The sequence below is a fragment of the Hordeum vulgare genome, chromosome 4H, assembly GCF_904849725.1.
Source record: "Hordeum vulgare subsp. vulgare chromosome 4H, MorexV3_pseudomolecules_assembly, whole genome shotgun sequence".
NCBI lineage: Eukaryota > Viridiplantae > Streptophyta > Magnoliopsida > Poales > Poaceae > Hordeum > Hordeum vulgare.
The window spans coordinates 2306830-2319545 of NC_058521.1; the positions used below are offsets into that span (position 1 = coordinate 2306830).

Sequence of the window (12716 nt, forward strand, 5' to 3'; positions counted from 1 at the left end):
ATATTCACAAAAAAAAAAGTTCCATTTCCATCTATGTTCCATGGGATAACACGGCTCTGTCCTTGTTTGCATTTCCATAGAAAATATTCCATTTCTATTTTTGTTCTGCAAATTTCTATTTTCATTTTCATATTTTTTTTCGAATTTTGTTTTTTCTTTGAAAAAACAGAAAGTTTTCATTTCATTTTCATCCCTACATGTGGTTGTACTCGCCGCGCTTGATGAGTGTGTGACGGTTGTCCGTATAAGGTGAGTGCTGCCTAACGGACCTCACAACATATATAATACTTCTTCCGTCCTAAAATAATTGTTTCAACTTTACACTAGTTATAATATAAAGTTATACTAAGCTTAAGACACTTATTTTAGAACGGATATAATACTTTTTTCTTTGTAAAAAAATTCAAAAATGATTCGGTGAGCCGAGCGGCCGACAAAACGCACTCAGTTTACATTGGATACTATCCCGATAATGTTGTTCATCCTCCAGCCTGTAATTTGATTGGTTCATGTAACACATTACGTAAAACACTTATATAACATTACTTATAATATCCCGGTGTTTTGTGCCTAGCTGTCTTCAGCAATACATTACTACACGAAGAACTCCTCTTGGTTGTCGCTGGCTCGCTGCAAAGCACGTCGCCGAACGGAGCGGCGCCGACGAGGACGCGGATGAGGACGAGGCTCCCGTCCGCCTCCGTGGCGAAGATCTCGGGAGGGACGGCGAACGCGGGGTCGCCCAGGTCGACGGCGTGGACGCACAAGTAGGAGACCCGCGGCGGGCGGCGGGTAGACGGCGCAGAAGGTGAGCTTGATGCTGTCGTTGCCCTCAAGCTCGGTGTCCACGATCTCGCAGGCGGCGGTGGTGGCGTTGTCCTGGTCGGCGAAGTGGGCGTACGGCTCTATGAGGCCTTGTTTGTCAAGAAGGGGTTGTGTGGAGGGGAGGAGGATTGTGGAGGGGGATTGGGTGAATCCCTTACTTCCACCCAATCTTTTCAAATCTTCTCAATTGTCAAATCCCTAAGCCATGAGACAAGGTATCTGAGCCGGGTATGAAGAAATTTTATCAGTTTGTGCTGTGATAGATTTTTGTTTTCGTTCCAGACACATTCGTGCTCATGTAATGAGCAGCAGCTGTCGGCCAACAGGTTAAGTTGCAGGGTACAATGTAAATGTTCACTAGTCCCTCACAAGCTGTTGAATCAATTGACCATATGACCAGAACTTGTCTGAATCAAAAAAGGCTCTAATTTCTAAAATTTGAATGAAGCTTGAAAGTCATAAAGTTCTACTTTGAGGAAATCAAAAATTTAACACTGCGTTTTGGATTGGAAGCACAATTTACAGACAGACACACCAAGGTCAGTCCCAATTTTTCAGAATCCTGGTTTAAATTCAGCGAAGCTGTTCTGAATTTCTGAAAACAGGCCCACAAATTTGCTAACATTGTGGTGGCAGAGCAACAAAAGACCAAAATCCGAACGTGTAGGGTGCACAATCATACAAGTAACCATGAACATTACCAGCAACAGACACACTATGTCATGACATTAAAACAAGGCCAAGTACTCATCTAGAGTAACCAAGGTTCAACATCCTGAGGAGCAGCAAAACGATAACCGGAAAATATTTTTATGTCTACTGATTTATCCAGACAACGAAAGCAACAATCAGCCTAGTTCTTGATCTTCTTCTTGGGCCTCAGCTGGTTGCTGTGGCCACACTTCTTCTTGCGGCAGTTGACAGCCCTTGGATGCAGCCTAGCGTAGCACCTGGAGAAAGATTTAAGTGAAATTTAGCTTATATGACAAGATCAAAAATGATTACCAGGCTATTATGACTAGTGACAAATGTATACAGGGACAAGTACGTGACAAAAAATAATTGCAAGAAACAAAAGAATTCAATCGGAACAAGTTACAACAAGATTGGCTGGTCAGAAAAAAATTATGCCTCAAATGGTCGTAGCTCATAAGGTGACCCCTCGTACATCTAATTGGATCATCATCCCAGCCAATCAACATTTTTCAATACCATACATAGATGAAGAGCAACCAACACTTGTACTTAACACAGATTTCATGGATTTAGTTAAGGTGTAGCAGATTGTTCGAGGCCGTCATAGCACTGAAAATCTGAGCGGCACGGAGAACTGCATTTGTTATCGCCAACCTTCAATGCAAAGATTCGCCACTTTATCAGGCCCCTTTGCTCTGCAAATTGGCTAAATAATTTCCTATATTTCCAAACTAACGTTTGATTTTCACTTCTAATTTATTTAGATTGGTTTGTTATGTAGCAGATTGTTCGAGGCCGTCACAGCAGAGCAAGTCTGAGCGGCACGGAGAACTGCATTTGTTATTGCCAACCTTCAATGCAAAGATTAACCACTTATCAGGCCCCTTTGCTCTGCAAATTGGCTATCTACTTCCAACATATTCCAAGCAACATTTAAATGACTAAATAGTTTTCCTAGATTGATGCGTTATGTGGCAGATTGTTCGAGGCCATCACAGCAAAGGGAGTCTGAGAGGCACGGAGAACTGCAATCACTATCGCCAACCTTCAATGCAAAGATTCGCCATTCAATCAGGCCCCTTTGCTCTGCAAATTGGCTAAATACTTTCCTAAAATTTCCAGACTAAACTAATGGTTGATTGACTCATAATTTCTTTAGATTTGTTTGTTATGTAGCAGATTGTTCGAGGCCATCACAGCAGAGCGAGTCTGAGTGGCACGGAGAACTGCACTCTGTATCGCCAACCTTCAATGCAAAGATTCGCCACTTAATCAGGCCCCTTTGCTCTGCAAATTGGCTAATCCATTTCCTAAATTTCCAAAAAATTCTATGGTATGTTTATGATGTAGCAGATTGTTCGAGGCCGTCACAGCAGAGCAAAGTCTGAGCGGCACGGAGAACTGCATACTGTGTCGCCAACCTTCAATGCAAAGATTCGCCACTATATCCGGCCCCTTTGCTCTGCAAATTGGCTATCCTATCCATTTCAAAAACTTCCAACCTATGTGCCCAACAATCTAGTCCAGCAAACAAACTACTCAGACGGTGAATTTCATTCTCTTCTAAGATATTTTAATAGGTGTCTACATACGGAACAAAATGAATGAATCTATACTCTAAAGTATGTCTATATACATCCGTATGTAGTTTATTAGTTGAACCTCTAGAAAGACTCATATTTAGGAACAGAGGGAGTAGTAAAGAGTGTGAATTTCATTTCCCCGCCGTTGAAAATCAGCTGCTGAAGCGTGCGAGGCAGGAGACAAAGTATAGGCGGGTGGTGTCAAATCTTCCCGCCATTGAAAATCACCTGCTGGATTGGACTAGGCAGATGACAAAGTATAGGCGGGTGGGTCATCAAATCATCAACCAACGATTCCTCGATCAACTACGAATCCCATCATTCATCTATAAACGAACGAACGAGCACGGCCTGAATGAAGAAGGAGGAAAGGTGGGCGGAGGAGGGGATGGAAAAGAAAATTACTTGCGGCAGATCATCTTCTCCTGGTTGTACTTGCGGGCGAGGGCCTGGAGCGAGGGCTCGATGATGCCGCCGCGGAGGCGGAGCACGAGGTGCAGCGTCGACTCCTTCTGGATGTTGTAGTCGGCCAGCGTGCGCCCGTCCTCCAGCTGCTTCCCGGCGAAGATCAGCCGCTGCTGGTCCGGCGGGATACCTGCACGCACGACCGCAACACAAAAGTAAGAATCAAGAAACGCTCGACGGACGGCCGGCCATGGCAGCGAACAAAGAAGAGCTCAGGCTCAAACTCACCCTCCTTGTCCTGGATCTTGGCCTTGACATTGTCGATGGTGTCGCTGCTCTCGACCTCGAGGGTGATGGTCTTGCCCGTCAGGGTCTTGACGAAGATCTGCATCTTGGGCTGGTGGCGGCGCGAATGGAGCTGCGGGGGTGCGCCGCCTTATATAGCGGCTACACTCTGCTAGGGTTTCCTCTGGGCCGCTGGGCCTCTTGCTTTTCTATGGGCTGTTGCTGCAACGGATGTGCAGGGCTGGATAGCTGGGCCAGGTGTTCCTCTTCTAGAAAAAAAAAAGAGTTGCAAGCATAATAAAGTTCAAAAAAAAAAAGGTTCGTCTACGACACGTCGGCAACGATCCGTGCAACGGATAGGTCCGTTGGGCTACGCATTGGTGCTGCCCCACCCCAGCCCGGTGAAATCTCCACCGTCGGGTACCTCACGTACCATGGATGCACGTGTCGATGTTAGATTTATACATGTAGTACTATGTATGTATGGATGTATGTAGATGCACCCCGCACTGCTCCCCACTGTGTAGAATGCCTAAATGTTTTGATTAATTGCCTTGGTATACAACACCTAGCCAAACACGACATGAAGACCAACGATGCTCTTTCCTTTCCACCTAGAATACACCACGATGCATCCCAAGGGGGCGGAGTCTGTGGTACGCATCGGGCCGGTGTGTGTTGTTGAGGTTGGCAAGTCGGACACTCGCTCTGTGCTATGTTATATGGCCTCGGGGCCTGTGTACCTTCATGTCCCGTGAACACCAGAATAGGTATATCGTGTGAAGTATATATGTATATTATTACTATAGCACTTTTACATATTCTACATCTATGGTATGCATACCACATCTTCGCGATAGCCATAAAATCGAAACCCGAAAAACCCGAACCCGAACCTGAAAAACTCGATAACTATATCGGGTATTAATTTTGAAAATCCGAATTTAACTCGGATAAAAGGTCACAGTACCCGACTAGCCCGAATTGTCTCGCACCCCACTAAAAATGCTCCACGCATAAAGAAGGCCCGACCCAAAAACAACCACCACAAGTCGCTTCCCCAGAAAAAACTATGTCGGGTCACCAGTCGCCAGGCCACTCGCTCGTGGTGTCGTGCTCGACGGCCTCCCTCGAGCCTCCACGACGTGCATAAGTGTGGCACCGTACCAAACCATCTGCCTAACAGCCTCGTGTGTTGTGAAGTGATGCCACCTATTCGGATAATTCGGGAAAACCCGAATCCGAACTCGAATTTTCGGGTACCCGCATTGTCGGGTTCTCATATTGTTGGATGTACTTCGGGTTTCATTTTTCATAACCCGAATTTTCAAAAAAACTGGATAACCCAACCAAAATACTCAGCCTGGCTACATATGATGCGTTTACATTTAGTTGGGTCCCATTATCAGCAACAGGGCGTTTGGTCTAGTGGTACGATTCTCGCTTCGGGTGCGAGAGGTCCCGAGTTCGATTCTCGGAACGCCCCATTTTTTCCCATATTTTTAGTGAACCTCTTTTTTTATTGGTGGGCCTCTCTCCTTCCTCCTTGGGCCCAACGAAGGCTGGGCGTCTCAACCACTATACGCACAGGCTGTTGGGTCGACTGCCTTGATCACCATCAAAACACAAATCATCTCCTGGAAAAATAAATTTGAATAAGTGAACAAGCTCCGCGTAGAATAAAAGGCTATGTTCGGGTTATCTCTGCGTATTGTATTTTTGTTCATGTAAATAACGTAAGGAGAACTTAGAACAAAGCGTGTAGCTAGTTGTAAGCGGCGGCCAGTCAGCGTGGCTTCAGCATGCGAAGGATCTCTTGTAGACAAACGGTACGAAAAGGATGTCGGAAAATGGGACTAGCTTTGAAAATATCGCCGCAAGAAATACATTGATGAAAGCAAACTCGTATGCTCGAGTTATAAGTTACTCGTGTTTTTTTATGGTTAAGTAACTAGTAACATAGTACCTTCTTTATATTTGGAAACCAAATGTATAAAGGACACAAGGGGCTATTTATCCCGTGAAAAGAAACTCAAACTCCTCACCCATGTGCTTGCGCATCGGAGCATTGTATGACTTGCTTCATTGTACCTAACTGTAGTTGCATTAGCATTCATGTGTTCGTTTCGTCTGTTGGATGTGTTTGAGATGGTTGTATTGAATGTGCGGCAACTCGGTACATCTCTAACAATTTTCTATGTCAAAAATAATCCAATATGCTACCCTCTCAAACTCGTATTACTCATCGCTCAAAACAGATGTACGTTTGACCAACAAGTAATATGGATCAGAGGGAGTATTGTGTTTTCATGGGACGAGTGTTTTTCTAAGACTCGGTTCAAGTTTTCCTTGGAGTAAAACGCGATTTGCCTTTTTTGTAATTTAATGTGAGAAGATAGACATGATAGTAGGCAAAGCAGTTCAAAAAAACACCGATATATAGGAAAAAAGACTAATTGTAGTTACCCCGGTGAAAAATAATGACATAAATGAAGTTACTTTACCATGCTTCTTTCCATCCGAAGTAAATGAAGGACGAGCTTGACCCTCACGAGAAAACCCTTCTCGCATTAAATTAGGCATAATGCTGGACCTTATCACATGTACCTCCGACCTATACAAGCTTGTTCACGTGTCACTATGGACATTGAGATAGCCTATCGTGGTGTTGTAGTTGAGCCACCTGCATGATACCGTGTTTTCAAGGAACGAGTGTTTTTCTGAGACTTGGTTCAAGTTTTTCTTCGAGTATGACACGGTTTGCCTTTTTTGTAATTTAATGTGAAAAGATAGACATGATAGTAGGCAAAGCAGTTCAAACAAACACCAGTACATAGGAAAAAAAAGACTAGCTCTAGTTACGTCAATGGAAAATGATAACATAAATGATGTTACGTTACCATGCTTCTTTCCATCTGAAGTAAATGAAGGCCGGCCTTGACCCTGATGAGAAAACCCTTCTCGCATTGAATTGGGTGAAATGTTGGACCTTATCACATGGACCTCCGACCTATACAAGCTTGTTCATGTGTCGCTATGGACATTGAGATAGCCTATTGTGGTGTTGTAGTCAATCCCCTACAAGATCCAATCGTTTAGTGTCTCTTTCTAATAAACGAGAATGTTCATAGAGGACGACCCTAGGGAAGCCCCACGATCCGGTTATGGGCATAACAATAACGACGTCTCGTCGACATGCCACTATATGTTTACTCACATCATCACATGCTTCTTAATACACATGTAGGTTTTGTTGTTGTCATGGTTGTTTACCACGTTAATCCTTTCCCGGTAACTTGTTTTACGGGTCGCATTTTTTTTCACACATCTGTTGGCAACGAATGTATTCCACTCCAACCGTTTCATTATCCCCATTACCTCAAGAAAATGCAGGGTCTTGCTTGGTGATCATTGACATTGTTGTAAAAAAAACTTGGTTTTGTGACGAATTCGGAGTAAGGGAATGAGTATCGCTCATGTAGCACATATGAGGGTGTTTGGTCTAGTGGTATGATTCTCGCTTCGGGTGCGAGAGGTCCCGAGTTCGATTCTCGGAACACCCCCAATTTTTTTTTCGCTTTCCCTTCTGGGCCTTTTCTTTTTTGGTCGTGGGCCTCTCAACCCGAGCTCGGCCCACGAAGCCCAGCGCAACCTCGAGCTCGACCACGCACATAAGCAGCAGCCATGGCGGGACTGGGGGGAAGACGAGCGCGCCAAGATTTCGTCGGCTAGGGTTTCCTCTCCTCTCCTCTCTCTCTACTGCGCTCGCCTCACCGGCCACCGGCAGCAGCGGGAGGGATCCATGGCGGGGGAGGCCAAGGAGCCGCAGGCGGACGGGTCCAAGCCCAAGGTCAAGAAGCCTAAGGCTGCGGCTGCCGTCGCCCAGGATGGGGATGGGGCCAAGGTCAAGGCCAAGAAGCCTAAGGCCGGCCAGGAGGGGGATGGGGCCAAGGCCAAGAAGGCTGCGGCTGCGGTCGCGGCCGCGCCGGTGGCGGCGATGACGGAGGCGGAGGTGGAGGAGCTGCCCAAGGCCATCGTGCGGCGGCTGGTCAAGGACAAGCTGGCCCGCGTCGCGTCCGGCGGCGAGGGGGCAGAGGGTGGGGCGGAGGTCATCGTCAACAAGGATGCCATGGCCGCCTTCGCCGAGAGCGCCCGCATCTTCATCCACTACCTCTCCGCCACGTCAGTTTGTTCCCCTCAATCTTGCTCTGGTTGATTCCTGCGAGTAATCATGGTTCATTTGCTTTATTGTGGGTGACGAATTTGATGCTTATTATGCGAAATGTTTGAGTGGTTTGGGGGTTTTGGCTTATTATGCGAAATAAGCAGTACATGTTTGGGTGACCGATTCGATTTACTGGGTGAATTCGAGTGACGAATTTGCACTGCTGACATAGTTCTTCAGTTAATTGCTCTGCTGTGCTGTCGAGAATTCGAGACGAGAGCCGCTGGAGAGTGAACCCAGCAAATGCAGGATGAACCGATAGTTTCAGCACAAATTAGGCTTCTCTGTCCCTGTGATGTGATGCTCTTGGGATGGTGATGATAGCGACACGGTTGCGGTTTTATTTGCAGGGCCAACGACGTGTGCAAGGACGGGAAGAGGCAGACGATCAACGCCGAGGACGTCTTCAAGGCGCTCGACGAGATTGAGTTCCCCGAGTTTGTAGAGCCCCTGAGGACTGCACTGGAAGGTCAGTGTTGTTTTCTACTTGTATCCTCCATTCTGTTACAGTCTGCTGCTCTTGCTCGGCTGTGCCCGTCAAGCATATGTTCTTTGAGTTTAGAACTTTAGATGCTGTGTGGATATAACTCTACTCAATATAATGTAAATGAAGTGTGCAGTGGCTCAGTTCTTTGGATCTTCAGCTTACAGAACCCAAGAGCTTTACTGCGTTGGGATTTCTTTGACTGATTAATATCATTGCCAATGAGGAGTTGTATATGAACCTGGGATCCAAGAGCATAAGTAGAAGTTGGTAATAGCTATTGGATTTAGACGCAATCGTGTTCAAATGAACATTTGGGTTTATTGGATTAAATCCCTTCTGCATCTGGGTACAATTAATTTAGAAACAAACTTGTTCCACCATCCTCTGCCTTTAGTAGGATTTCTCTTCCGTCCATCTTATACAAGTGTTTTCTTGCAATCTCGTGTTCTTGTTCCTCAGCTGTGCCCATCAAGTATATGTGCTTGGAGTTTATATGTTGCAAGGCTAACTCTATGCAGTAATGTAAATGAAGTGTGCAGTGGCTCGGTGATTTAGATTGTTGGCTTAAAAAATCTGGGAGTGTAAGCAGAAGTTTTAACAACAATGGAATTTCTTTGACCGATTAATATCCTTATGAGTTATGATATTGGAATTGCATGAATTTGGGATCCGAGGGCATAAAGTTGATAATAGCTATTGTATTTTGATGCAATGGTGTTCAAAATAACATTAGTGTTTATTGGATTGCATTCAATCCTTTCTGCTTCTTCTTAGAATTTAATTTAGAAACAAACTTGCTCCACCATCCCCAGACTTCATCAAGATTTTTGTAACATTTATCTGATACAAGCTCTCACCGCCACCCTTTTGCCCTGTTTCTGTTTCAGAGTTCAGAAGCAAAAACGCAGCCCGGAAGCCAGCATCAGGCAAGAAGCAAGCTGAAAAGAAGAGGAAACTGGATAAAGAGGCAGTGCCTGAAGAGGAAAATGGAGCGGCCGATGAAACCAACGCGGCCGAGGATTAGTTTTTCCGACCTTGTGCTAGGCTGAATCTGAATCACAATAGTAGGCGTACTTCCTTAGCAGTACGCCCCTTGTGCTCTGTTTCGCGGTATCTCTAGATGTAGAACTGTCGTGTACTTGATATCATGATGTATGGCTCTGTTTCTGTTCCAAACATTGTCATCTATGCTAGCTTAAATTACGAATCTCGTCTTCATGCTATTTAAATTAACGCCTGTGGTGAGATATACTGTTTTTGGATTTATGATGGCACATGTATAAGTTGATTGAAAGCTGCTCGTTCTGATGAAATACATGCTAACTTGTCAATGTGTACTGTCACAAAGAAAGAGAAAATGTTTATAATTTGCCCTGTAAATGATTGAAACCAAAGATATGAACCATGATGCGGTACATAAATCAACATCATAACTGAAATTTGGGGTCTGACTGAAATTTGACTTGATACACTGAATATGCACAATCTCATGATCTGGAATTTGAGTGATAGACTGAATACGCAATATAACCTGCAGCTTTCAATGAGTTTCTCGGATTGACACAGGAATCTCTCTAATTATATGCAATATACGCTGTTGTTTTTCTATGCACAATCTCTAGTGGAACTGCTCATTGCACATCTTGTTCTTCTGATACAAAAATTAAGTACATGCTTAACCTGTCAATGTGTACTGTCATAAACAAAGAAAAATGTACTAGTCCCTCCAATGAAAAATAAAGATACGGACGGCACTTATTTTGGATCGGGGGGAGTATTTGATTTGCCATGAAACTGCCCGAAAACAAAGATATGGGCATGGTGCAGCACACAAGTCAGCATCATAACTTAAGGTGAGGTCTATTTATGACCATCCTGAAACTTGGTCCGAATAGGGTGAATATGCACAACAAAACATAGGTTTCAGTGAGCTTCTCAGATTCACATAGGAAAGTTGCTCCGAACATGAACTGAAAACAGGACCAAAGTTGAACATGAACCGAAAACATTCTCAGAGTTCAGACTTGGCAGGCTTATTAGTCTGCTGCTGATGAAAGCTGCCTGTATAAGCATATATATTGTCGATCAAGCCCAGAGCTCAAATCCAACCACCAGCTACAAGTAAATGTGGAATTTCCAAGGTATCTTCCACAGAAATAGTGCTTATAATTAGCCCATTCAAACATAAACAGCCGTAACGCCATCTACTTCTAATATAAAAGTCTGTGCTGTGCTCCGGCCGCTTTCTTGAAAACAAGAAACAGGACTTGTACAGTCATGGTATGAAAACTACCTGACCAGCCCGTAAAACGATGCAAGGCGTTGAAACGTCCTCCAATTCAGTCCGAACGCCATTTCGCAACAACTCGTTCTCTTGCAGACATTCTGGCTCTTTCCTTGACAGGCGCTGGAGCCACCACCTCACCCCTGTCTACAGGGGTTGGTTTCGGCCTGGAAGTGGGCGCCGACATGGCCCGAGAAATGCAGTAAGCCGCAAAGGTGATTGCACGCCGTATTTGCCGCAACACGACCAGCAACGGATAGACGGCAGCCGCCAGAAGCACATTAAAATTTGCGATGAGGAAGACCTGCAACGCAAAGTTGAGCAAGTGTTGGCACTGCTATATATGCTTTTTTATAAAAAAGGACTAGGCGTAGTAACACATGACAACATTCCCGGCTTACCGCTGCGATAATGGCGAGGATCGTCAGAACAGTCTGCTTCGCCGCGTCCCAGAAGCCTCCGCTGCTAAACCACCTGAACCAACCACCTCCGCCTCCACCTCCAGACCTTCCCTTGCCACCACCACTGGCAGCAGGAGCTGGACCACCATGCCGTTCTCTTCGCCGCCTTGTATCAGTGTCCGCGCCCCATGTCCTGAAACCTGCCTTGTTCTGGTCTAAGGCACTCTCCAGCCCTCTCCTAGCTTCCTCCTGCAAGGAAGTGCAAAGCTGGATGTTATCTTGATACTCCATTTTATTGCTCCGACTGTACACCATGGAAGAAACGAGTAAACGGTGGATTCTCGCAGGAATCAGCGTCGGTTATATGCTTATCGAGATTGTAGTCCAACAATTCCTATCACAGATCAAAGAGGGCAGTTTCATACTACAGAACAATGAGGAATTTCAGGCTGTCTGGAACCATCAAATCTCTACCAACATGGTCAAAACGTAGCACTTGCAGCAATAGTATCAGCCTTATTCGTCTTAGCTATGTTCTTATGTAGTAAGTACAGTACAAGATTAAAGAAAAATCTAGACATTCTGAATGTGTTCCTAAATCCAACATCAGCATCGACTGTTAACTCGATGCAGGATTGCGATTATCAGTTACTGTACTAGACAGGAACAATGTCGATACTAGCATTTAGCAGGTTATCTGTGCAGTCACCAAATTTAACCATGAATCCAAAATTTGAACCCAAAGCAAATCTAAAACCCAGCCAAATCTTGGTCACGGGAGATGATTGGTCTAGTAAAGAGACGGACTTTCCGCGCACCTGCTTCCGGCGGCCGGCGCCGGCGCCGGAGAAGAGGCAGTAGGCGCGGCCGGAGCCGGGGCCCCTCCCGGTGGCGAGGCATCCGGAGAGAGGACGGGATGGGCCGGCGGCTGAGAGGCGGGAGGCGCGGAGGCGGAGCAGAGGAGGAGGCGCCAGAGACATGGCTAATCTGAAGCTGCGGGCGGGCAATGGCTTTCCTGAGCCTGCTCTCCGGTCACCAGCAGATGGGCCCCACACAAGACCAGGGCTTGTTATTTTTTCACTAAAATAAAATTCATTAGGGTAAAAACAAACTATGTTCATTTAAAAAAGATTATGTTAGTTGTTATATAACCACTGCAACGCTATAGCGAGACAAGATTAAATGGGGGAAGAATAGCCTCTAGCGGCTTAAATGAACATAGTTTGAAACTTAATTACCCAACAAATTCATCATTGTGGTCGACGGAGTGAAATCGTTCTCATACGACCTTTATCATAGACAAGATTAAATCTGTCTGTTTTGTTTTTCTCTAACAACAAGTTTGGTGTTGATATGAAGATGACTAAAATTTGACCTATTCCATCGGAGGCTGTTTGTGTAGGAGCCAAGGGTCGTCTCGAAGGACGATTTTTTTCGACATATTCAAACGGACCCAAACTTTTACCATGACATTGTACCAACATCAGAAGCATCCATGCCAACTATTATTGCATTTCGACACTAT

At 45.2% G+C, this 12716-nt stretch overlaps 3 protein-coding genes and 8 non-coding genes across 11 annotated transcripts; 3 read left to right on the top strand and 8 right to left on the bottom strand.

Moving 5' to 3' along the window:
* Window positions 1-1522: 1522 nt before the first annotated feature.
* LOC123446843 (ubiquitin-60S ribosomal protein L40-1) lies at window positions 1523-3925 on the bottom strand. The gene is made up of 3 exons (XM_045123379.1): window positions 3798-3925; window positions 3510-3699; window positions 1523-1775 (listed from the first exon to the last, which is right to left on the bottom strand). Exons 1-3 carry the CDS (start codon window positions 3898-3900, stop codon window positions 1679-1681), a joined length of 390 nt encoding a protein of 129 aa, XP_044979314.1. The 5' UTR covers window positions 3901-3925; the 3' UTR covers window positions 1523-1678.
* On the bottom strand, window positions 1930-2022 carry LOC123451600. Its single transcript, XR_006632436.1, has one exon. It is a non-coding gene; the product is annotated as a small nucleolar RNA Z266 (small nucleolar RNA).
* LOC123451564 lies at window positions 2099-2217 on the bottom strand. The gene has a single exon (XR_006632404.1). It is a non-coding gene; the product is annotated as a small nucleolar RNA snoR86 (small nucleolar RNA).
* LOC123451565 lies at window positions 2296-2413 on the bottom strand. Its single transcript, XR_006632405.1, has one exon. It is a non-coding gene; the product is annotated as a small nucleolar RNA snoR86 (small nucleolar RNA).
* Window positions 2490-2608, bottom strand: LOC123451566. The gene has a single exon (XR_006632406.1). It is a non-coding gene; the product is annotated as a small nucleolar RNA snoR86 (small nucleolar RNA).
* On the bottom strand, window positions 2691-2809 carry LOC123451567. The gene has a single exon (XR_006632407.1). It is a non-coding gene; the product is annotated as a small nucleolar RNA snoR86 (small nucleolar RNA).
* LOC123451568 lies at window positions 2865-2984 on the bottom strand. Its single transcript, XR_006632408.1, has one exon. It is a non-coding gene; the product is annotated as a small nucleolar RNA snoR86 (small nucleolar RNA).
* Window positions 3926-5208: 1283 nt separating the features above from the next.
* TRNAP-CGG lies at window positions 5209-5280 on the top strand. The gene has a single exon. It is a non-coding gene; the product is annotated as a tRNA-Pro (tRNA).
* Window positions 5281-7285: 2005 nt separating this feature from the next.
* On the top strand, window positions 7286-7357 carry TRNAP-CGG. The gene has a single exon. It is a non-coding gene; the product is annotated as a tRNA-Pro (tRNA).
* Window positions 7358-7494: 137 nt separating this feature from the next.
* Window positions 7495-9735, top strand: LOC123446844 (DNA polymerase epsilon subunit 3-like). Its single transcript, XM_045123381.1, has 3 exons — window positions 7495-7976; window positions 8370-8488; window positions 9394-9735. Exons 1-3 carry the CDS (start codon window positions 7597-7599, stop codon window positions 9528-9530), a joined length of 636 nt encoding a protein of 211 aa, XP_044979316.1. The 5' UTR covers window positions 7495-7596; the 3' UTR covers window positions 9531-9735.
* An 819-nt stretch (window positions 9736-10554) lies between these two features.
* On the bottom strand, window positions 10555-12212 carry LOC123450933. The gene is made up of 3 exons (XM_045127958.1): window positions 12010-12212; window positions 11192-11440; window positions 10555-11094 (listed from the first exon to the last, which is right to left on the bottom strand). Exons 1-3 carry the CDS (start codon window positions 12169-12171, stop codon window positions 10846-10848), a joined length of 660 nt encoding a protein of 219 aa, XP_044983893.1. The 5' UTR covers window positions 12172-12212; the 3' UTR covers window positions 10555-10845.
* Window positions 12213-12716: the final 504 nt, after the last annotated feature.

Excerpts from the sequence above, each read along its gene's own strand:
- LOC123446843 (XM_045123379.1), bottom strand. The coding sequence starts at position 3,900 with ATGCAGATCTTCGTCAAGACCCTGACGGGCAAGACCATCACCCTCGAG. Across the intron at positions 3,700-3,797 it reads CAAGATCCAGGACAAGGAGG|GTATCCCGCCGGACCAGCAG; the intron begins GTGAGTTTGAGC and ends TCGTGCGTGCAG. Across the intron at positions 1,776-3,509 it reads GAGAAGATGATCTGCCGCAA|GTGCTACGCTAGGCTGCATC; the intron begins GTAATTTTCTTT and ends ATCTTTCTCCAG.
- LOC123446844 (XM_045123381.1), top strand. The coding sequence starts at position 7,597 with ATGGCGGGGGAGGCCAAGGAGCCGCAGGCGGACGGGTCCAAGCCCAAG. Across the intron at positions 7,977-8,369 it reads ATCCACTACCTCTCCGCCAC|GGCCAACGACGTGTGCAAGG; the intron begins GTCAGTTTGTTC and ends TTTTATTTGCAG. Across the intron at positions 8,489-9,393 it reads CCTGAGGACTGCACTGGAAG|AGTTCAGAAGCAAAAACGCA; the intron begins GTCAGTGTTGTT and ends TTTCTGTTTCAG.
- LOC123450933 (XM_045127958.1), bottom strand. The coding sequence starts at position 12,171 with ATGTCTCTGGCGCCTCCTCCTCTGCTCCGCCTCCGCGCCTCCCGCCTC. Across the intron at positions 11,441-12,009 it reads GCGCCGGCCGCCGGAAGCAG|GAGGAAGCTAGGAGAGGGCT; the intron begins GTGCGCGGAAAG and ends ACTTCCTTGCAG. Across the intron at positions 11,095-11,191 it reads TCCTCGCCATTATCGCAGCG|GTCTTCCTCATCGCAAATTT; the intron begins GTAAGCCGGGAA and ends TTTGCGTTGCAG.